General features: G+C 36.3%; 1 protein-coding gene across 1 annotated transcript in view; it reads left to right on the forward strand.

The window, feature by feature from the left end:
- Nucleotides 1–23,342, forward strand: part of LOC575148 (claspin) — a 26,554-nt gene continuing 3,212 nt past the window's right edge. The window contains exons 1-3 of the mRNA XM_011673256.2: nt 1–1,327; nt 15,125–15,648; nt 16,588–16,684. Of these exons, the coding sequence (XP_011671558.2) occupies nt 295–1,327; nt 15,125–15,648; nt 16,588–16,684 (1,654 nt within the window). The 5' untranslated portion in view covers nt 1–294. The remainder of the gene's footprint in view (nt 1,328–15,124; nt 15,649–16,587; nt 16,685–23,342) is intronic.

Below are 23,342 nucleotides of genomic sequence, written 5' to 3' on the forward strand. Positions count from 1 at the left end.
TGTACTCGTTATTTTCCATTTTCCTGCAGCTTGAATTGGACCAATTTTGGGCATGTCTGACTTTTGAGGACTCTTTTGAGGACTGTCCATTGTCATATCAATAGACAAATAGTTTTGCTCTTGCCGAATTATCTCGAGCTGAAGAGTCAACGCATCATCAGTGGTTAGACACCGACAATTGAACTGTCATCATCGAGATTGTGATTATCATGTAGACCCTAGTCTAGTCTCAACTTTGTGATCTTTTGCAGGATATTCATGGAAATCGTATTAATCTAGAGACTAGAGTGAAAAATGTCGACTATTGTAGAGTCAAACTCGATTACTTCAAAGTATGAGGTGAACTCCAACATTAAGATTGATGGGGATGAGCTGGGAGACACGGCGGAGCCCGCTGGGAAAGTGGCGGATGGACTCAAATTTAATGCCGTCTTAGGAGAGGTTGATATGCAGTTGGAGCAAAAGAAGCAGCAAAACCACACATTTGGAGAGGGACAACATAATAACCTTAGCGGAGAAGAAAGTGTTAGTGGATCTCTTTATTTGAATGGAGAAACGGTAAACTCAATGGACCCGAAAATGGACCCGAAAATGAATGCAGAAGTCAGTGTTGTGAACGGGGAAGGAGCAGCCGATGAGTCGGGTGATATTTCCCGTTCATCAGCGGGTGGCAGTGATTCTCCTGCGGCCGCAGAATCGCCTCAGAATGACAACTCTAAGATCCCCACTGAATCGCCCACTTTGCAGGCACAAGTCGATGGTCATGATGGTGAAACAGATAGCATTGATTCAGGCAAATCAGCTAAGAAAAAGAAAGGATTTCTCTCAGGTGGATTGCACATTCACATGCCAAAGTTTAGCAGTCGTTTGTCATTTGGTAGTGATGTGAGTGCGACGAGTACGGGTAGCGAACTCGATGGATCACCCGAGAAAAAGAAAAAGAAGAAAGATAAGAAAAACAAGAAAAAACAAAATCTCACAACCAATGATGAAGGGGATCAAGATAATGCTACTCCCAGCGAATACACAGAAAGTAATGCAAGTGATAGAGCAGATCAACTCGATGGAGCTGTTTCTTTGAATGATACAGGACTGGACATTCAGTTTGAAGACCAAGAAGAGATGGCTTCCGGTGGTGATGGTCAAGTATCTTCAAATTCAAAGGAAGAAGGAGAAAATATTCAGGAAGGTAGTCCTTCAGATGCAGTGGAAACGTCCAGTCCAGAACCAGTCCTTGGCAACAAAGTGGAGCCAAAGGAGAATGAACAGATCAAGAAGATGGACGTGGATGAGACACCTGCTCAAGAGCAAGAGGCACCTGCCAAAGGTAATTAATGACTCAGGTCTAGAATTTAGATCTATTGATCTAGACTCTAGTTTTACCTTGTTTTCCCCTTTTGGGGGGGGGGGGGGGGGAGAAGGGGGAGCGCACTAATACAGAAGCTTGTCAAAACTCATAAGGCATGGAACGTAGACAAGAAAGGTCTTTTCTTGATCTACTCATCTAGACTACATTACAACATGTACACTTTTTACAGCCGACAGCTAGTAGTAGTAGTACAGGACTACAGGGTCAGGGTATCTAGTGTCCTGCCCCTGATATTTATATTATTGGGTGTGTGTCTAGGTGCTTGAAAAGGGGGGAAATATAACTCTCCAAAAGACCAAAGTAGGTTTCTCTTTATCAGAATCTTGCTTGTCTGAACATTCCTTGATAGCCATTCCAGATTCGCTGGTAGCACAATCTTTATCAAAAAGAGAGATGGATACTCCCCCCCCCCTTTTTTTTTGTTTGTTTATAAAAGCTCTGAATGATATAAGATAAGTTTTATATTTTACAGATCTGAGGCTTTCCAGATTTGTTTGTAGCTCAACTTGACCTTGCAGTAATATGCTATCACAACAAAATTCATGCATGCATTTAATACATATTTAAGTCTAAATTCAGACCTGTTTTGATAACTATTAACTTAAAGTTATCAGATTTCTCAAGTTTGCCAGTAATACAAAGAATTGAAAATCAAAATGGACTAAGAATGACTAGTTCAATTTTAGGGTCATATTCCAGTGAGGTAGCAAATTTTGTTGTACCTGTGACCTTGGCCCTGCACATTGCATTACATACAGTATATGAATTGACCTCTGGTCATATTAAGGTTAGGGGCAGGTTTGGTTTTTATTTGACCATCAGGCTTTCAAACACATAAATAACTAAACACCTCCAAATGCCTAGATGCAGCAGTCTCCCTTTTGTTATCTGTGAGTGGGTAAACAGGGAGTTTGCCAAAGATTGACTCAAATTTACACAATGTCATTGACCTCATAGAAGGTGCAGTTTACACAGTGTACACAGAGTAGTTGCCAGGAAGTGGTGATTGCAATGTAGGCAAGGTACAGTGAAGAAGCTCTCATAAAACTTGAGGCTCATCCAGAGGAGAAATGAATAACATTGGAGTTAAGATGTTTCAATTTCCTGGTTGAGGTTCATTTCATCACAGGGTGTTGTCGATAATTGAAGCTTCTAACACTTACATCGTGTTGGACTGTTGGTGTAGTATACAGGCTAGGCTTACTGTACAATGCATTATTATTCAATAGTCTTGACTGAGGGTTGAGAAAAGTTGGGAATAAATGGCAACTCTCTAAGATATTGCATAAGTTTAATAGAACGATTGGGTAAAAAGAAGTTATAAAGCAGAATGTAGATTTTGCAGGAACACTGGCCAGTCTTGACGGCAGATGTTAATATTCTTGTCATATTTTATTTTGAGATGTAGATCAGTATTTGCTTATAATTGTTCAGATGTCATGCTATTCAACATTCTTTTAATGATTTTCAGTCTGCAGTCATACATGAACATTGTATGTGAAGTCCTGCCTCTGTGTATACAGTAGGCTGCAGCATATACACCTGTACAGTATAGTAGGACCTGAATGGCTCAGCTAGGTTCCACTCCAGTGCACTCTTTTTGTTCTTTAGATCACTGAGGCCTTTGATTGGTGCAAAGTTTGTTGCCCACCCTTTAATGCCCAGTTACATGCAAGTGCCTGGGCGTCTTTGGTTTTTAAGGAGCCCTTTTTTCCCCAGAAATATATATTGCTGAATTCCAGTTAGTATGGAATATTGGTTCATTTTCCTGTATTTCTTTGAAGCATTCTGCCATGTGAAGGAAATAATATTTCTACATTTTTGGCACTTGCGATCAATCTTTCTCTAGGAATGGGAACTTATTTTTGAAGGAACTCATTTAATATGAAGATTTAAAAACAAAAAAGAAGAAAGAAACAGAAATCAAATTTATCCAAGTTAGCACTGCATATTCATATGTACTGTACATGTAGTAGACAATTTGAGACGGCATGATAATCAATGTAATCTGTTAAATCAATTTTAAAGTACAGTGTTCATTAACGGATCCATTAACTAGACCAGTCTGCTACATAAATTGATTTCACTATACTAAGTATACAGAGTAGGCATTACATTTCCCATAGCAGGCTTTCCATTGTTCATTTACATTTCATAGCTCTACTCAGTTGTGCTGAATTACATTTTTTTTTTCAAATCATGGGAGCCTTCATAATTTCATAATCAATTTTAATTTCAAAAGCATTAATTTATGATTTTATATTATACTTTCTTCCTTAGTTTTATTAAACTATTGGCTACATGTACACATGTAGGCATCCCTCTATTGATGTACATGTATGATGATCATGATTGATTCATTACAAAAAACAAACAAAAAATTGTATTTGTTTGTTTTTGTATATTTTTCAACTTTTCCAACTTGTACTGTACATTCTATGCACATTTGTCCTTGCCCAATTTGTTTAGCAATTGTCATGGATTCCAATATTTGGCATGATTTGAAATTTGGTTGTTAGCTCTTTCAAAGGTTCGTGATCGATGTCTCCGTGATAGTAAGAAATCCTAGCTAAAACAGGTCACAGTAAGGTATATATGAGAAAATATTCAGAATGCACTGCATCCCTCTTTGATGACATTTGGATCTATGGTGGGAGTCGCACATAACGATTCCTCCAGATTGTTTATCATTTTTACCAAACAATCTCATGCACTAGACAGTAACCCAAATAATATGCCAAGGGTGCAATAAATTCTACAAGTACTTTAAACTAACTGTGAATTGAGAACATCCATTCTGTCATAATTTAGTTGACTTCAAACATATGGGTATGTATGTTTTTTTTAATTGTTGGTGCTCAATTGTTGATTTTTACTTGTCGATAGTCTAATTTACATTGCAGAACATCCAAGTTGAAAAACCAGTGTTCAAACAAGTTAACAAAAAAACAAAAAACATTATATACCATTTACATGTACACTACTGGACAAACCCATACAAACATGAGTGTTTGCTAATTTTTTGTTTTGTTCTGCACATGTACGCTACGTTTTGCTGTTCTGCATGTGATAACACTTTCAACTTTTGAAAATACATGTATTGTAAAGATGTCCATCAGAATGGCATCATAATGAACAACACTTTGAGACCAAATCAATGGTTGCTGTCAGTGGTATGGGTCTCTGGGAAATGATATATTTGCTTTGATCTTGAATAGTATAAAATGTGCAATATTTCATTTCACTTTCCTTAGAAATACCATCATCCACATTCTTTCTGTTGGCACAAAACAGAACCATGGGACTAGCTGCGCCACGCCCATGTAATCTAGTTATGTTGATGTCCCTGAAAAATGACCACAAACTACGTAGTAGCCAGCTCTACTCCCTGCTATCTCCCGTATTTCCCTGTATCTTGGCCTCCCATAATCTGGGCCTAATGGATGCATTTCATACCTTTTTTGGGTGGTCGAAAGCACTCTAACCCCAGACCCACTACTACATGGACTGGTATTATTGTGTAGAGTTTCATCATGGTTTCATGCTCCTGTTTGGATATTCCTTGGAAAATATGTGAAGGATGCTTGTTTTACAGGGTTTCCTTAGCCCTTATGCTATTTTTTCGGTGGTAGCATAGCTTTTTATGAGGATTAGAATGTATTGATATGTTTACATGAATAAACCTTGTATTTCTATCGCTGAAAGGTACATTTTGAACAAGTATTTGTATTTAGGCAGGGATTATGGTACTGCTGATGATAGTGCGGATTACCTGTGGATTGGTGGAAAGGGGGTTGATTGATCCCTTGGGATTTAAATGTAATGATCATACACTGTAGATAGCAGACTTTGCAAGTTGTGTAAAACATAATTCTCTGCGCATCAAACTTTCAAAGCATAGGTGTGAACATACACATGTAGGTCGAACTTCCCAAACGTGTATTTAGTAATTAGTATCATTGGGTGGTGATTGATTGATCATTTAGATTCAGTACAGTACATGTAGGCCTGTATGTAACAGTTTTCTCAATGTTCAGGTATTTACCTGTATTTTATACTTGAAAACAAACATAACAAAATTATTCCATTAAATATTGTCTATGTAGTATTCATTTAAAACTTAAAAGAAGTCATAAATGGATCGGCCTACTGTCCAACTTCATGATCCAATTTCTAGTGAAAGTAACCTAAATTCTTTTTATTTAATTATTAAGAAAAACATCTTAAATTTCATCTGTTACGTAGCACTTCACTACTACTTTTTTCTGTGTCTTGGTGTGGATTGTAAATTTGTAACTTGTAAAGTCAGATGATGATGCTGAGCTGGGTTCCCAGTGACCAGTTGTTTTTAATCAAGTTCGGCATTTGCTTCCTTTGGGGTTTCGCTAAGCATAGTAATTCATGGGGGTTTATTCCTTTTTCTGTGCTCCATTCAGAACAAGAGGTCTTTTGATGTTTGCTTAGTGGTAGAAATCTGTAAAAAGGGTCACTCGAGGTCAACCAACACAAACCTATTACTAGCCCTCCAGGTTCGTTTTGTCAGAAAGCCCGAACAGGAGAAAAATGGCAAACAGGTTCTGACAACAACTTTGACAATCTTTGACACTGTGCATAGAAAGTGCCCCATTTTCTTCAATCTTTTCCTACATTTGGTACAAGCAAGGAACATTCCAGATGTATGGATTTCTCATACACAAAACTCAGGCACAATGCCAGTTACAAGGTTTTCTTTGCATTTCTCTGCCAGAACACTATAGTTAAAATGTAAACTGACCCTGTTTCATTATCCTTCTTGTTTCATGACCAGTGGACATCCTCATGTGTTGACCTTTCTTTCCTTTTCTTTCCTTCATTCCTTCTCTCTTTCTTTCTCTCTCTCTCTCTCTCTCTCTCTCTCTCTCTCTCTCTCTCTCTCTCTTTCACTTTCACTCTCTTTCACTCATTCCCACTCTCTCTCCCCATCCTTCTTTTCCAGCATCACTTATCTTGATTCCTTGCTTGTCACACCATAACCCTCAGTCAATTGCTCATCCCCTAATTGGTTCTTTTAGTTCACATTTCTTCCCAACTTTATCCCTTCCCTTTTTCTTTGTACCTCATCTAAAAATACCTCCATATTTCCCTTTCCAGCTTAAAAAAGTTTCACTTATGTAGCATGTGGTTGGGATTATATAAATCCACCCCTCTCCTAGCGTTCCCCTTTTCACCTCTACTTATCCCCATCGTTTCCCCTTCTTTGAGTGTGAAGGCAAACCCTAACAATGTCAAGTGCAGAAGGGTTCACTTATTGCCATATTCTATATGAACCTGAAACTCCTACAAACACGTGTATTTTAGCTTGTATTAAAGTTGGATCTATAGTGTTACAATGAAATTGAACAATTACATGTAGCTACATTTGTGCTCACAACAAACAAGTGCACTCCCAAGACTTAACATACACACATTTGAAATGATAGTGTGTATGATCATGAATAATTAGCCACAACTGAGCATGATTAGGCTTTTCACAAATTATACATTTCATATGGACCACAAACCCATGGTTATTGTACATGTAAATGCACTAAAATATTGCACATTATAAAGTTTAATTTACTTATTAAAACTCTTTTAATAGACCTTGCCTGTGCTCTTTTCTTGGTTATGAATAATAGCAAGGCAGCCAAAATTAACCATCTTCAACAAACTTGTTGAAGTTGAAACACTGCTCTGCTATTTAAAGCTCTTGCATATTAAAATTGTGATCTATGACAAGAAAATGTTGCGGCCAAATCATTCATTCGTATTATTTCTATTTGTTCTATTAAACTTGTAGAGCGTGCTGGCCTCGCAAGTGCAAATGAGCGTGTAGGCTCTGCCAACTATTGGCTTTGACTTTTGGGGGATTTGGGTTTTTACAAAGCGACCTCGGGTTTGACCTTCCCCATGTAAGATGAGGACTTGTAAGATTCTAGGTCATGGGAACCTACTCCATTCTTTGTGGTGCATATAAAAATTGCTTCGTTCGGTGCGGATAGTGCAGTTTCATGGCTACTCTGAGTGTGAAGTGCAACCTGTTGTCCCCTCTTTCAAAATATTTCCTTTATTGCGACTGAATATTTCAATTTTAGTGCGTTATTTTTTTTCATTAAATTTCATTTATTATGTTTTTTTTACTCTCAATAGTCAACACACTGTTTTACTACTGGTAAGCTAAAATAGATCTTATTTATGAGAATACAACATTTCTTTAAAGTTACTTTGGAATGGGGAAAAGCATTGCCTTTGTTCATCTATAATTTAAGTAATTGTGCCATACTAATTCTCCAAGTGAGATGAGGGGATGGAAAATATTTGATGGGTTTCATTCTAAAATTCAGGAGGTTTGCACACTCACAACTTTACAGTGTACATTTAAGTACTATATTTGTTGAAAGATTAGATTGTAGACTCTTGATTAAAGTTGATGAGTTCTAAATCACAATCATGAAATGAATGTCATTTTTTATCTAATATACTTTTTTAAATATTATTTATGAGCGTTAGTAAGGGATAATCTGAAATGAGGATCAAACATCCTTGATGTTGAGACCACTGGTGATCCATTGGATGAATTGTGAGCTGCCCTTCAAGGCTCGTTCCCAAATGACAAGCTTTGGCAATCATTGGCACAGTGGATATCCTCCACAAGTAAAGTGATAGTATGACGTTAGGATTATTCATGTATATCCTTCCCTAATCTGATGGCAGTCTACTCTATCCCTATCATCGAGGGAGGAAGTCTGCGTGTTGATAAAATAAAGCCACATGGAAATGACAACAAATGTCTCATTTAAATAGAAACAATCAACTCTCAAATCAGTTTGCTTTGGGGGAGGGGTATGCAGATCTACATTGCCAATGCTATGTGTTTGTCTCCAGTGCTTAACAACAGAGGGTCACTTTGGTTCATGGCATTTCCAATGCTTCCGTATGATACTATCAAGTTTTTATATAAAGCAAGGATAATGATGATCATGCAATACATTTGTAATATTCTTTTACATTAGAATGATTATGATAATTGACTATTTCAGACTTCACATTTTTTGATAATGACATATTGTGTACAAAAAATGTCCTTGGCTCAAGAGCAGTTTTGATTTAAAGTCATCCATCTATGATCTGTACTATTCACTCAAGTGATAGCCTAGCCTAGATGCTTCCATAACATTTATCAAAGGTACATGTATGCTCCTTTTAATACTTTATAGAGTAATCTCAGCAATTTGTATGCTCCATTTGCTGTGACTTTGAAAAGTTCTTTGTTTGTGTGCCAGAGTTATTAAGCAATTGACATTGGCCCTTGTAATCAGTTAGGTGACATACCATGCATATTTCAGGAACGAGGCCTTGAAATCACTCAACAGAGAACTTGATAATTCACTTTACTAACTTGTTGATTTCATTCCTGCTTCTAAACCAGGCCCATTGACTACTCACAAACATAACAAGTGTTGCACAAATTTGCTCCTTACCAAGACAAACATTGCCTGTAACTAAGTATTTAGGGGGTAACTAAAATGCATGAAGGTTTAAATTTCCTCAATGTCAGTTTGAGATTGTAGAAGAAGTACATGTAGCTGCATGACTCAAAAACTTTGAATGTTAAGATCAAATTGCGTATTGTTTTCAGTGCATTTACAAAGTCCATTGACACATAAAATTAGTATGCTAATAATGCTAATAACCTCGAACATCATATGAGATAAGATTTTCCTTTTTTTTCTTAAATTTTCTTTTTAATTTTCAGTATGGTCAGCATTAAGCTTTAAAAGTACCTTTAAAATGAGAAACAGAATTTAATATTGAGTGCCACTCAGACCTAGAATCTCTTGTCTGAAGTCTCAAATTCAATGTCTTGAAATGGAAGATACTTTCAGTTCTGATGTTTTAAATTTACTCTATAATGCACCATGTATGCGTGGGGGTATGGCAACTGAAATGATTTTGTTCTACAGACTCCTAATCCATTCAGACAATCAAAGTGTTGAGTTTCAAAACAAACTTCAACAAATCAGCAGGTCCACTATCACATCTAGACTTGCATTCTTTCTCTCTCACAGCTTGAATCCAACAATTGATGTTGGCACAGCAGCTTGGCTGTTTCCATGGTGATGATACTCATACCAATTAGCACCTAATCATAACAGGGCTAAACTCATTGATGTGCCAAACTGATTGGTTTACCATATTTTGGTTATTTACCAAATTGATCTTGGAAATCCGACCAGGGAAAAGGATCCAGTGGACAGGTGGAAATGGGAATAAGTTCAAAGAAGTCTTAGGATGGTAGAATTGAGCATTCCCCCCCCCCCCCCCCTTACAAAACTTAGTTAAGTTTCAAATAGGCAGACGATAATGTTTATTATATTTATGGGGGGGGGGGGGAGGGGTCAACAAGTCTGAAACAAGTTATTTGTCAGACTTTTTACTCCCTTCCATTATATTTGAAATTCATCGATGAAAGTAACTTCAACATTTAAAGAAAGATTTGCATAACTTTAGATTTGTTTTTTACACTTTGCCGTTGTTTTTTAGTTGTTGTTGACAATATAATGTTGACAAAGGCTGGCTAGCTTTCACTGAGTTTTTTTGCTATCATCCAATGTACAGGTATCTTGATCAAAAGTCTTTTTCCTTGTCTTGAACTAGAATAGAGAATATGATACAATCTAGATAATGTAAATAAAAGAAAAGGGACGTGAGCTTTAATGAAATAAAATTAATTGAAATTATAGTAATATGGCCAATTTTCTCAAGAAAGGTTGCCTTCATGAATATACATGTATCTAAATTTCTGACCCATTGCTTTATTGATGTACAGTAATAAAGCATTGGATTTCAAAACAAAAGTTTTTCTGCAGTTTTGATGCAGCATGACGATTGCAAATCTAAGTCAGAGCCAAGATTCCAGGATGGGAACATGAACTTCTTCACCATGGGAGCTAGGACCCACCCAATCTTCCAATTTGCTCCTCGCAAAGTCCATCTCCACCCATGTGATTCCATCCTCGCGCCTCTTTTGTCCCGTCAAATTACAAAACCCTGTAAGTGGCGGGCGACCCCGCTGACCTTACACAAAGTTGGAATTCCACTTGTTACAACAACTAACCCTGTCAAATTCAATCAGTGCTCCAGAGCGAAATGTAATTAAGTGTGTGTCTGTGAAGTGAGTCCGAGCTCGAAATCGTTCTATGACTCCTGGATCAGGAAAAGTTTCAGATACTTTCAGTCCTTTCTGTTCTGAAATGAAAAGAGCTGAATCACCTATGGTTTCGATGATTGAAATCAACGTAGAATTTCTGACAAGAGATTGCTTTCAACAGTGAGCCTTTTCAATGTCCAATATACTTGTAAAAAGAATTTATTTATGATATGTATTTGGAGAAGGGATTACTTTCTCCTAAAATTGAAATCCACTGTGAAGTGGTCAAATTCTATTTTACCATTTCTGAAACCATGTATTTGCCTGTGGGGAAAAAGTGTGCTGACCTTTAATTACTCTTTGTTTACAAAAATACAAAATGAATGCTTCCCTTTTCTGAAGGTTCGCAATTTTGTTTTACAGTTTCAATGATTGGCTGTTACATACACAATTGACACATAGAAAACTTGTAGAGAATTATTTTTGAATGATAGAATCTGGAAACGTTAGGGTATAATACAAAACACAATGTAAAGAATTAAATATATATTTCATAAGGATTTTATATTCGCTTTTGAATGTTTAGATTTGGGGCATCAAACTTTGACATCCAGATCTATAGACTCGAAAAGTTACATGTTTTATTGCTGAAGAATCTAGTCAGATGCTGATGCTCTTTGATTTCAACTAAAGTAGATTGTTTTGTTTGAAAATTAGTATCAAGAGTTCTACACATTTATAAAAGAGGCAATGATTATGCTTACTAGCTCAGTTTAGATTTTAAGCAAGCAAGTTGTCAATTATACTTGCCTGAGCCATCAAGCCTCCCTATTTAGCACCAGAAATACATGCATCTTTCGTCAATACTGATTTGTATATGAAATAAGAGAGGGAGGAAGTTCAGCTCAGATTACTTGTGTAGAGGGGAAGGAACAGTTTAATTACTAGTTCTAGAATTTAAGGGGGAGCCGTATTGCATGACAAAACAAAATTGCTAAATGAATGACCTTGATGATGAATTGATTATCTTAAAGCATGAAGTAGTGGATTTCCTTTGAGTGTCAGATGGCAGAACTGTCTAGGAGGAGAGTAGAGGATTAAACACACTATATGTTTGTTTACAAAGTTGTAGATATTTGATACGACTAGTAACATCATGACTGTGTATGACGTCACTCTACTTTAGAAAAAGTAAGGAAATGAAAAGTTTCTTAACTTTATTAAATACATATATTCCTCTATAATAATAATAATAATAATGTTACTTATAAAGCGCTTACCATCATTATTTGTTATGATTTTAAAGCCTATTTGTTTCCCTTTGCTTTTGTTATTTGATGTTTTGTATGTATTGTACAGATTGTGGATCTGAAGTGAAATCCTGCAAAATGTCATATTCATATTAATTGGGGCATCATGATAAAGGGAAATAAACAGACCTATCGGTCATAACGAATAGAAAGTTAATGATATAAAGAAATATAAAATGGGCCTTGTGACCTTTCTGGTGTTGCTGACATGTACTGTACATCATTCAAGTTTGAGGGTCTGAACTATTGTTGTAAAGAAGTTTCTTATTGGAATAAATTAAAAGTTTTTAAAAAAGTAAGATCAACATTGAACAATCTTTTGAATCTTGCATAGTTTCCTATCCATCTGACTCTGTTGTTTTATCTTAGGCTTATTTACAGCTTTCAAAGTAAAAATTTTCAAATTTGGATTTGATTTTTTTTTCTTTTCTTTTTTCTCAGTTATTTGGAAAGATTGCACCATGTTTAATCACACAACATAGCTCAAATCTACTTTGCAGCACATATATATATATATATAGAAAATGATAACTACATGTACATGTATATATGCAACAGCTGCTCTGACCATCTTCTTCTACATATTTCTATTAAACCCAAATACCATTGCTGTGAGCATCTCACTATCTCTGTATGATATTGTATATTTGACAGTTGGACATAAAGAAAAAAGTTTGTAAGATATCCCATAAATCATCTGGGACTTCTTAAATTCCATCCCTGCCCTTCCCTGCCCTGCCCAGATATATTGGGCCGCTGAGATGCCGCTCTGCCGAAGCAGCGAGATATAGGGTTGGGGGGTAGCTAACTGACCTACATCCAAGTTGCTATAGCCAATCGGAGATCCATGGAAGGCCAGTTTCCCACAGATTTGTTTATTGTTTTTAGATGCTCCCACCCAGACCAAGAGCCGTTCTAGACATCGTTTCGCACAAGTTTCCCAAATCAAATTTTAAATCCTGGCAAAAAATCGTTTCAGAAACTTTCTGATTATATGACATTCTCGCTTTAAGAAAATGTTATCATTCTTCATCATTGAAAGGAAACTACAAGTATATTTAAAGTATTTCTTAAAAGTAAAAACATCTTTTTCTTTTTACATTTTGTCAGCTTTCTCTATTTTTCCTCTTTTTTTTTTTTTTTTTTTTCTTTTTTTTCTTTGGGGGGGGGGGGGGGAGGTGGGTTGCTTTGCGTGTACAGATCAACAAGTGAAGCGTCATGTATATATTCATGTACAGTATGTGTAGGGATTTGAGACCACAGAAACCTCAGATGTTTCATGGAAATAGCAGCTTAGCACTGGTCGATGAACTCTAAACTTGACTTGAGTCATATCAGATGTGTTCTTTTGAAGATCACATACGTGTTCTTCATCATAACAGGGACATAATACATGTACATGTTATAGCAAGCACTTTTTTTTACTGGGAGATTTAAAAAGTTTATTTCTCTATAATGTAGACTGTGTCATCTGTTGATTTTGTGATGATAATGTACTGTTTGTTTGAAATATGTTCTTGTTTTTTTTCTCTTCTTTTTTCCTTATTTGTTGTTTATGATACACTCTCATGCTTATAAAATGCTGTTGAAATTGGTGTTGAAATCTGTATGTATGGTTCATGTCTTCTTTCAAGATAGGAAGAATCAGAGCTACTCTCTCAATTTAAAATAGCAAATAAAGTTACTAACAAATTATGTGCAATATGAATATGATGTAAAAGTCACATGTTCATATCAGTTTCCATTTTTCATCTTATCAGTGGTTTGACTTGCCTTTACCAAATTATTAACTCTCTACAGTGTCATTTTAATGATTTGACAAAAATGACCATGTAATTTAATTACTGTATATTTGATCATGGCCAACATGAAAAGGACTCTTTGATTTGGCCTTTGGTTGTTAATATTTTTGTCTAATTCTGATTATGAATGCAAGCTAGCAATATTGCTAGTCCTTCCCAGTTTTTAAAGAAAATCTATATCAGGAAGGACAGTTTTTCACTCTTTAGTGTTTCCAGGCTGCCAATAGGCCATGAAATTGCTCTTCTGTAGATGGAATTTCATATCTATCAAGATTTTGCCAAGGTCAGTTGATGATTAATGTAAGCAGAGCATCTTCGCTATCATCATCATCATTAAAAATCAATTCAATCTGCCCCTCTTTTCTTTCTCATTCATCTCCCCCCCCCCCCCACCTTTCTCTCTCTCTCTCTCTCTCTCTCTCTCTCTCTCTCTCTCTTTCTCTTTCTCTCTCCCTATCTCTCTCTTTTCTCTCTCTCTCTCTTTCTCTCTCTCTCCCTCTCTTTTACACTCTCTCAACATGCATAGGCCTACCCTTTGATACTTTGATATTCATGAACATTGCTTGCTTTTGTAACAACTATTAGATAAGAGTATGAATGTAATGACTATTTGGGGCGGGGTGAGAAGTTGCCATTTCTTACTTCAGGGCCCAGGTGCACAAAACTTACCATAGATGGTGACTTTGCCATCAATGGTAACTACCATGGAAACCCTGATTTTGATTGGCTGTTGAGCCCTGTTACCATGGTAGTTACCAGTGATGGCAAAGTTACCATTGATGGTAAGTTTTAAGCAACGGGGGCCCGCATGCAGTCAGGTATATAAGCTAACTGCCATACATGTACACAGTTTCTGAGTGAGTCATTGATCATAGCATCACATGGAGGGAGGCACCACCCATCATCAAAGACGGTGACGATTGGGTGCAAAGTTCACACCCCTTTCATATCCCTACTGCAAGACCCTCCTAAAAATAATATTTCTCCTGTTGGGCAAACAGGTGACAAGCCAGGTGTCCTCACATTCTTCTTCAAGGAACAAAATGACCCCAAGAGCAGTCAAGGTCAAGGCATCCATCTGAGAATCAATCGGACAAACTTGTGCTCTATCTTTCTCTTTCTCTTTCTCTTTTTAATTTCTCTGAACTCTATCTCTCTTCTCTACTGATTTGTTTTGAAACCTCCCAGTTTCTCTCATTTTGAGTTGCCAAGTACAGAAAGTTTTTCTTTTTTAGAACATTTTAGTGGAATAAGTTGCTAGGTAGATTGGAAATGCTTTGAAAGTTAATGCAACACTAGTACACTACAGTAACTGAACTCCTTTTAGCACTAGGACAAAGATAGGGATTCAGGGTTGTGCCAAAATATATGTTATAACTTTACCTCTGCCCATGAACCTGAACCTGATCTTGATGTTAACCATAACTATTGTAATAATACCCCACATTTTTGTTTTGTTTTGTTTTGAATACAGAACCTGAAAACCAACCTGAAATTTCATCGGACCAAAGCTCCTTGCCAACTCAACCAGAGGAAGCCTCCAGTGCACCCTCGAGTGCAGATGCTCAACCCACCTGCGAGCCAACAGATCAATTGGCAGCTGACCAAAATACCCCTCCACAGGCGGTAGAAGAGTCCAAACCAGAAGAGCCCATAGTAGATCAAGTAGAGCAGTCCATTTCTAGTCCGGGGGAGTCGACCCCTAAGGAGGGTGACGAGGAAATAGGAGAGGAGAAAAAGGGGTCAACCTCATCAGGGGAAGAAGGAGAGGAGGAGGATGAAGGGGAAGTAGAGGAGGGCAAGCAGAAGAAGAAAAAGAAGAGGAAAGGAATTCTCAATGTCCATTTTCCTCACTTTGGAGGAAAAAAGGGGAAGTCTGGAGAGAAATCCTCTGATCAATCTTCAGACTCCGACCGCGCCCTGTCACCAAAGAGGTTTGGCTGGAAGAAGAGGAAGGATGCAAGATCACCCGAGAGGAAAGGGGAGAAGGAGGAAGAAGTAAGAGTTTGAAGACACATTTTATTTATAATGACCAAGTAATAATTTGCAATATTTCAAAGCTTTTCAAGACAAATTAATTCCTTTAGTAGCATCTCAAGTATTTTTCATTTTGTGTTTCTCTTGGATGAGTATTATTTTTGTCTTAATGAATCCACTATAAGTTACAGTAAATACACTTACTCCAAAAATTTTAAGGCAGTGGAAAGTTCATTTTGGAAACAATTAGATGAAGTTTATACTACATGTACACTGTACATGTGACGTAGCAAAAACACATGAGTGGAAGAAAACAACTTTGAGATCTTAGAAGAAAAAAGTGATATATGTAATCCCAGTGGTATCATTTCAACTCCCCTCCTCCCATTCCTAAAAGAAAAACATGGGAAAGTTCAATTGGACAAATATCATCTTTCCCATAGGAACAATCAAACAAAGGTATGTCAGTTTTAATGTTAACTTGTAACTTCTTTCTTTTCTTTTTTTATTGTGGTCAAGCGACCACCAGAGTGGGGATGTAATTTATGTCTTAAAGTTTTATTCAGGGGTTCTGGGAGGAATTTGAACCATACCAAATTCATGAAGACAGGCATGTGTTTTTACCAAAAGAAGGGTGGAGCACAGTAAGAAAGTTTAATGATCCTGGAAAGATTTACTCCAAAAGATTCTGAAATCATATCTGGAAGAAATTAGAGCTAAATGTTGCACTATGATATGAATAACAACCACAAGTATAAATCTGTTTTGTTGTTGTCAAAATTAGCATCGGGATGAGAAGACTATTCCAAGTTCAATTACAACAAAGGAAATAGAACTGAAAGAACCAATTCCATGAAACCATAGTTGACTATTATTCATGTCACAGCATTCAACATTGTAAACATGGTTTCACATAATTTCCTGAAGATCATAATTATCAATGTCTTCTTCCTTTTTCAGACTCCGGTAGAAGAGAAAGAGAAGTCGGGAGAAGCGGAAGTGGAAGCAAAATCAACCAAAGAGGAACCAGACCAGCAGGAAGTAGAAACACAATCAGGTAACTTAAATGATTGGAAATAACGGAAGATAAACTGTTTGTGATTTATCAAAACAAATTGTTTCCTTTTTGGCAAAACCAAGAGTTATAATCCAATTGAAAGTGAACTTCTGCTGCTGTGGCATTTCTTACTACTTGAGAATTCCCCCCAAAATTATTCCTTTGAAGTTCCTGATGTCCATGCAGATATGGATGTTGGTTAGCTGGACTTTCATTCAGCACATCACCACAGGGCAGCTTTTTATCCCTGACCTTAACTCTAGTTTCCAGGGCAACCTGTAAGAATTGAGCCCTAAATCAAAATACTTTTCTTTCAAAGTGATACACATTCTCATCATGATCCAGATGGGTGGGAAAGTTTTTTTTTCCCTGTCATAGTTTAGAGGTATTATGATAAAGTTGTGATAAGTCAGTGACAGATGATACAACTTTCTTGAAACTTTTTTTTTCCTTCTCTCTCCACGAGCCCTCTACTATCCAAAACATACACTCTCAGTCTCACACTCCTTAAAAGTTTGTATGGACTTTGTTGAAACTTGCATCTTTAAATAGACATGGCAGAGTTAGTCATTTAAATGTTCATCCAGCAAGTAGATACACTTAAAAGCTATGTTTACATAGCACCGCCTTCGAACTTTTAAACTTTAAGTTTGCAAAACTTCAAATTTGTAAACAATGATCCACTAACATTGAGGGTTCATGAGGGACTGAAACAATGATTATTCAAAAAAATTAACTGCAAGCCAAAAAGCATTCATTTTAACTACCAGCTAGCTACCCTCTAAGTAAATCGCTTCTGCATGGCACAAAACCTAAAGATAGGAAGCCATCTCTCGCCATCCCCTGCTCATAGTTATTAAGCTAACCTTAAGATCAACCATGGTTTGTAACTTTAAGTAAACCTAAAGATTTGTTAGGATCCACAAGTGCGTTTACATTGTCCCTTACTATGAGATAACTTGGAAGTTTAAAACCACGACCTAAACTTAAAGTTGATGGACTGTCGTGTGAATCTAACCCATAGTCAAAGTCTGACATTTATTTTTTCATTTTTAAAATTTGTATGCCCCAGTGGTGTCATTGCTTCAACATTCGCACATTTTTCTCTTTGACGTCTATTGACGTGAATAGTCATAGGTTGTGATGAGGTTTGCCCTGGGGACAGGAAATGATTTTCTTATAACTTATGATAATGAATGCAGGTTTAGACAATGAAAATACTTCAGACAATGAAAATACTTCAAAGCTACAAAGGTCGAAAAGTACTAGGAGTACGATGTCTATACATTCGAAATCATGAAATACAACCACGGAAGATTTTATGGAAAGGGTGTCAAGATGCAAAGTGGTATGTGATGAAATGTTTCCAGATTCAGCCTTTTCACCTCCTCTTGCACTAACATGTGATAGGTTAAAATTTACCAAAATGTTATTCATCTAACGTGTTCTCAAACAGGTTACTACCCATAAATTGTATATGCTCCCATCTTGGTACCAGCATTTTAGGCCTGTCCTCATCAGCTCGAGATTGCCAAATATCCCGCTATTTGAACTATCCCGATCGCAAATTATCCAGTTAATTTGCATCCTCATTAGTCCGGAGTTGCAATTAGCGGGATATTTGGTCGAGATAATCATCCTAAGATATCTTGGGCTACAGGTTGTGTAGTTTGCAAAATATCCTGCTATTTGTCCTGTTTGTCTTCACCCGCCCGAAGACTCGCACTATGCGCGAACGCTGAGCCAAATATCTCCAGCTAATTTCTTTAGCTCTAGTTTAAGTTTCGAGGTCAAGTCTTGAGCTGATGAAGCCGCAATTTGTAACTTCAGGATTATTTCCCAAATCAGAAATAGCAGGCTATTTGGCAATCTCAAGCTGATGAAAACAGGCCTTTTATCTTTTTTTTCAGTTCAGGAGCTCCAAATACCCCTGGGAGGTAGGATAAACTCTGAAATTTATGGAGTGAAAGGTTCATCTCCATCAAAACTCCAAGGGCGATAGGAAAACAACATTTACCTTTGCTCCACCATAAATTCTCATTCATGAAAATAAGATGTCCTTGCCCGGGCAACGCATGGTCTATTAAAACTTTACAAACTTTCAGGCTTTGGTTGCATGATCATCTGAAATTTTGTCAAATATGTGCTTTGTATCACAAACAAAACAACAAGGAACTGCCCTTTTTCAAGTAAAGAATTGCACATTCACTGTACCTAGCCTTGAAGCTACAATGGTTGCCAATATTTTAGTATGTATACTTTTTAATCATATTACACTTTACAATCTTGTAGTCTATGATCAGCACGCCAATATCTGCTCATGATTCCCGGATCGAGAGCTGCCTGTGGCAAAGGGCTGCGGAAACCTATTTGTTTAACATATTGCAATTGGATTTGAGAACTTTAATATCCATGTAATGTTTCATCATCCATCATAGTTGAAGACATTTCTTTGTAGGAATGCTTGACATACATAAAACAGACTTCATGAGGACTCTTTGTTTTACCTCTATCATTGATTGTTCATCATGGATAGACATTCTTGATAGGTGAGGCCATTCAAAGTCGAGATAACTTTCCTCTTTTTCTCCTTATTTTCTTTGTTGGGAAGAGAAACTGTGTTAGGTTTTGTACTTAAGATTTGTTTTTTTCTGGATGGTATTGGCAGGCATTTTGGCACATTGTCATTGAAAGTGATGCCTGTGAATTCCCATTTCACAGATGAGTTCTCAACCATGACTCTGACAGGCAAATCACCAGAGGCATCTGTACTTTGAAAGGCTATGGACAATTATGGGTTGAACAGAAAATCAGTAATATGTAAGCTTGAGATACATTGAAATATTGAATGCAAACTGCAAAGCATTTTGAGGTGTACAATGCAAGAACTCAATAGGCCTTTAGTAGTCCCTAATGTGCACTGTACTTATTGGCTGTGTTTCAATATAGATTTTTGCAATCATACAAACCAAGAATTAGTCTTTCACTTTCACATTTGCACTATATTCAAATGACAAAACTTGAAAACAAAGCTAACACACTGAGATTTCACAGGACACCCAAAATAACCCTGATAGTGTTTGGATCAATATCCCTTCTGGCTCAGTGTACTCTAAACTCAAGTAATTGAAATCCACCCTCAATTAGTAGCTTTCTATCACCAGATAATACTAATGAAGAATACCATTGATTATTGTCCTACCCACATCAATACAATAGGATTGTACTTCCTGTACCTACATGTACATGGGGGGGGGGGGGGTTACATTAATCAGACATACATATAAATAACAATCTCTAATTAGATTGAGCAGAGAAAAATACATTTGAAGGAAACAAAATTCAATGTTCTCAGCAAAATAGTCAATGAATAGCCCAGGCATGACAGTCCAAGATCTCATCATTTTTGTTATTGTTCTTGTTTAATCCCACAATCCTATAATTGATCATTTGCCAGTGTATTTATTGAAGAAGAAATATCTTGCCCTAAAATGTTATGACAATTATACCAACCTGTATGCATATTTTTAAATCACTATGTGAAGATTTGAAGGAAGCTGCAAGAATACTACAGATATTTGCACAATTTAGTAGTTATTCCAGTGTTTTAATGAAAAAGGTTACCCATACAAAATATAACATATTCGGCAGTTTTTATGGGTGTGGTGTATAAGCATGCCTGACTTGATGGATAGCATAAATCTTAAATTTTATGAACATAGTTCTGTTTTTATGCCACTCCCATCATGCATTTTTGCAAATTTTACCTTTCCACAGCGATAAAATTGAAATTGCTACCTTGTTTAGTTTCTAATTTTGTCATAAATCAAATAATATTTTCTCACTCATTTTTAAATACCTGAAATGGTCTGGTTTTCATTGTGGTTTAATATTAGAGTTCATTGGCATACCTCTTTATCTTATCCAGGACCTTGTGTTTTATTTCCACAATTCATTAAAGTGGTGAGAGAATCAGTCACAACTAAACAGTTTTACAAGTGATATATGTAGACTAATTTAGTCTAGTGTTTTGGGGTGGGAAAGTACATGTACATGTATATGATACCTGCTTTTGCAACATTTTATAGAAATACATGTATGGCTTGTTTTTATATTTCCTTAAAATTTCAATTTTATTTCCCAATTGTGTAAGAAATTAGCATTATTCCATATTGGACAGTATGTTATGTTACACGTTTTGAATACTGATGAGATTTACACTGTTATCAAGTGAAGAAACATTTACATGGTTGAATGCAGTGCAGTCATCCTTTCAAAGTTCAATTTCACACTCTTGCTTTTTATACTCTGATGAACTTTAATGAAGAAAAAAAATATCCAGCCTCAGTACATCAGTATGTTGCACATGATAGCCTAATAGACAATTAGACATTAAAAAAAAAACTTGTATTTAAAGGGAAAGTCCACCCCCAAAATAAGTTTGTTTCGATAGAGGCAGAATAATAAGAAAATCAGGGGAGTGAAAGTTTGAGCAAATTCTGAATGAAAATAAGAAAGTTATGAATTATTGAAGTTGTGATCAATCAAATACAAATTGGCAACTCTGTGACTTATTATACGAGCTCTCCTTCATTTGCTTTGTGCATAATATTCCATAAAATCATGTTTTCTTCGTTATTGATGACGGAATATATATTTGTTCCTTGCAGGGGGAGTATAGAAACATATTTGCAATTATTATATTTAGGGTGCATGTATGGTTGAAATTTTTCTTGAGGGAAAATGAAAATTTTAGAATTTTTTAGTACTGAGCAAATGGAAGTTGAGCTCGCATGATACGTCATAGAGTTGCCAATTTGTGTTTGATTGATCACAACTTCAAAAATCCTAACTTCCTTATTTTTAATCGGAATTTACTCAAACTTTCACTGACTTGTTTCTCTCATTTTTCTACTCCTATTAAAACTAACTTAATTTCAGGGTGGACTTTCCCTTTAAACTCCTTTCATACAATACTAGCTAATAGGTGTGTGATCCCCCCCCCCCCCCCCCCCCCCCCCCCCGCGAAAAGCAAAATATAGTGTCTACAACATAGAGGATTTAAGAGAACAATTGTGCTTATTCATCATTTTCTTCTCGTAGTGTAGCTTTACAGAAACAAGCTGCATTTCCGGCAATAGGTATCATCATTTCTGCTCCCATCATGCTACATGTAAATAAAATTCCAAATTCCTCAAATAAGAGAAAGGGCCTGTCACTAAATATTGCCTTCAGTTATTTTTTCATCAAACATCTGTTCCCTTTGAACATTTGTTTTGTTCCCCAGAGTTCTGCCATGTTTTGAAAATCTGGTATATTGTTGTTATCCTTTTACCAGAATGTGGAATGTTTGATATATTACTGTCCTCAATATGCTCCATTCATAGGTACATATATTTCTCTCTGTTGGTTGAGATAAAGCATTACAAGATAATTCATAAGAAATATACATTTTAAACCTATATGAGTATAAGTTCTATGACTTGAAAGGAACAAGGAAAATACTATCTTCATTATTGGGTTCCTCTGACAGATTTGTGTTGTATAACTACATTTATTCCCTCTTCTTAATATTCCAATTTTTCTTTGGAGAAAGAGGCCAACTTATTATAGGGATGAAAGCACTTTTATCATGCCAGTATAAAAGAAATCACCAAGACACATATTTCAAAATTTAGAAATAAGCTCTCGGGCAAGATTGATTTCTCCCAATAGACTTCAAAGTAGGGTTGAACCTCAAATAGAATACCAGGTATGATTGCCTCAGAGAATGAAATGAAATCAGAAATATTTCCCACAGAAATGCTCTCTGTAACCCAAACAAGGATAGAATGGTGTTAGGATTACATTGTGTTGTCAGCAATAGTTTTGACTTTCCACATTTCAGCATTTCAGAAGGAATTCATAAATCTGATCTGGCTTGAAATCATTGGGGATTGTAAGAGTGAGCCAAAGAGAAACTTGTCCTTAAATAAAGAAGTTAGTTGTGGTTATCCTGATTCCTCTATGGTTTCAAATGAAATGGGGCGTTACATTCCCGCCCTAGAAATATTTAGAATGCACTTTTATTCCCTTTCCCTAAGAAGCTTACATGGATTCAGCTTCTCTGCATGCTGAAGAATTGGCATTAGTTCAAATTACTAGTGGAGTGAAATGTTTGACCGAACTGAGGGAAAAGATTATTTATGGAATGAATTTCAATCAATAATTTATTGTGTTTCTACATTTTGTAATCTGATCACATGCAGAGTGTGATTTGTGGCAAAAATTAGGATTGATACAACTTTTACATGGACTTGGTTCAAATTCCAGAGGATTTTTCCTCTTGTTGGCAAAGTGGAAATGTAATTCGAGAGGGTAAAACTTTCTTGTCATAGTGTGATTTGTTTCAGTCATTTGGATGACTGATAGCACACTGGGGGGAATTTAAATTACATTTTTAAGAAGAAAAATGATGCTGGAGAAGGTGAATAGTTTGGAACAGTTATTAATTTTATTGTTATATAGGAAGCCAAAAGGATATTCAGATGAGAGGGATTTTTTTGTATCAAATGATTGAGATTTCCAGTCTTTAGGGAATACTAGGAATGGATTTACATGAATGTTTTTTTCTCAATAAGAAAACAGAACGTTAATCCACTATCAGATGCCTGTGGAA

This window comes from Strongylocentrotus purpuratus, unplaced genomic scaffold (genome assembly GCF_000002235.5).
Source record: "Strongylocentrotus purpuratus isolate Spur 01 unplaced genomic scaffold, Spur_5.0 spur5_scaffold_15, whole genome shotgun sequence".
Classification (NCBI taxonomy): domain Eukaryota; kingdom Metazoa; phylum Echinodermata; class Echinoidea; order Camarodonta; family Strongylocentrotidae; genus Strongylocentrotus; species Strongylocentrotus purpuratus.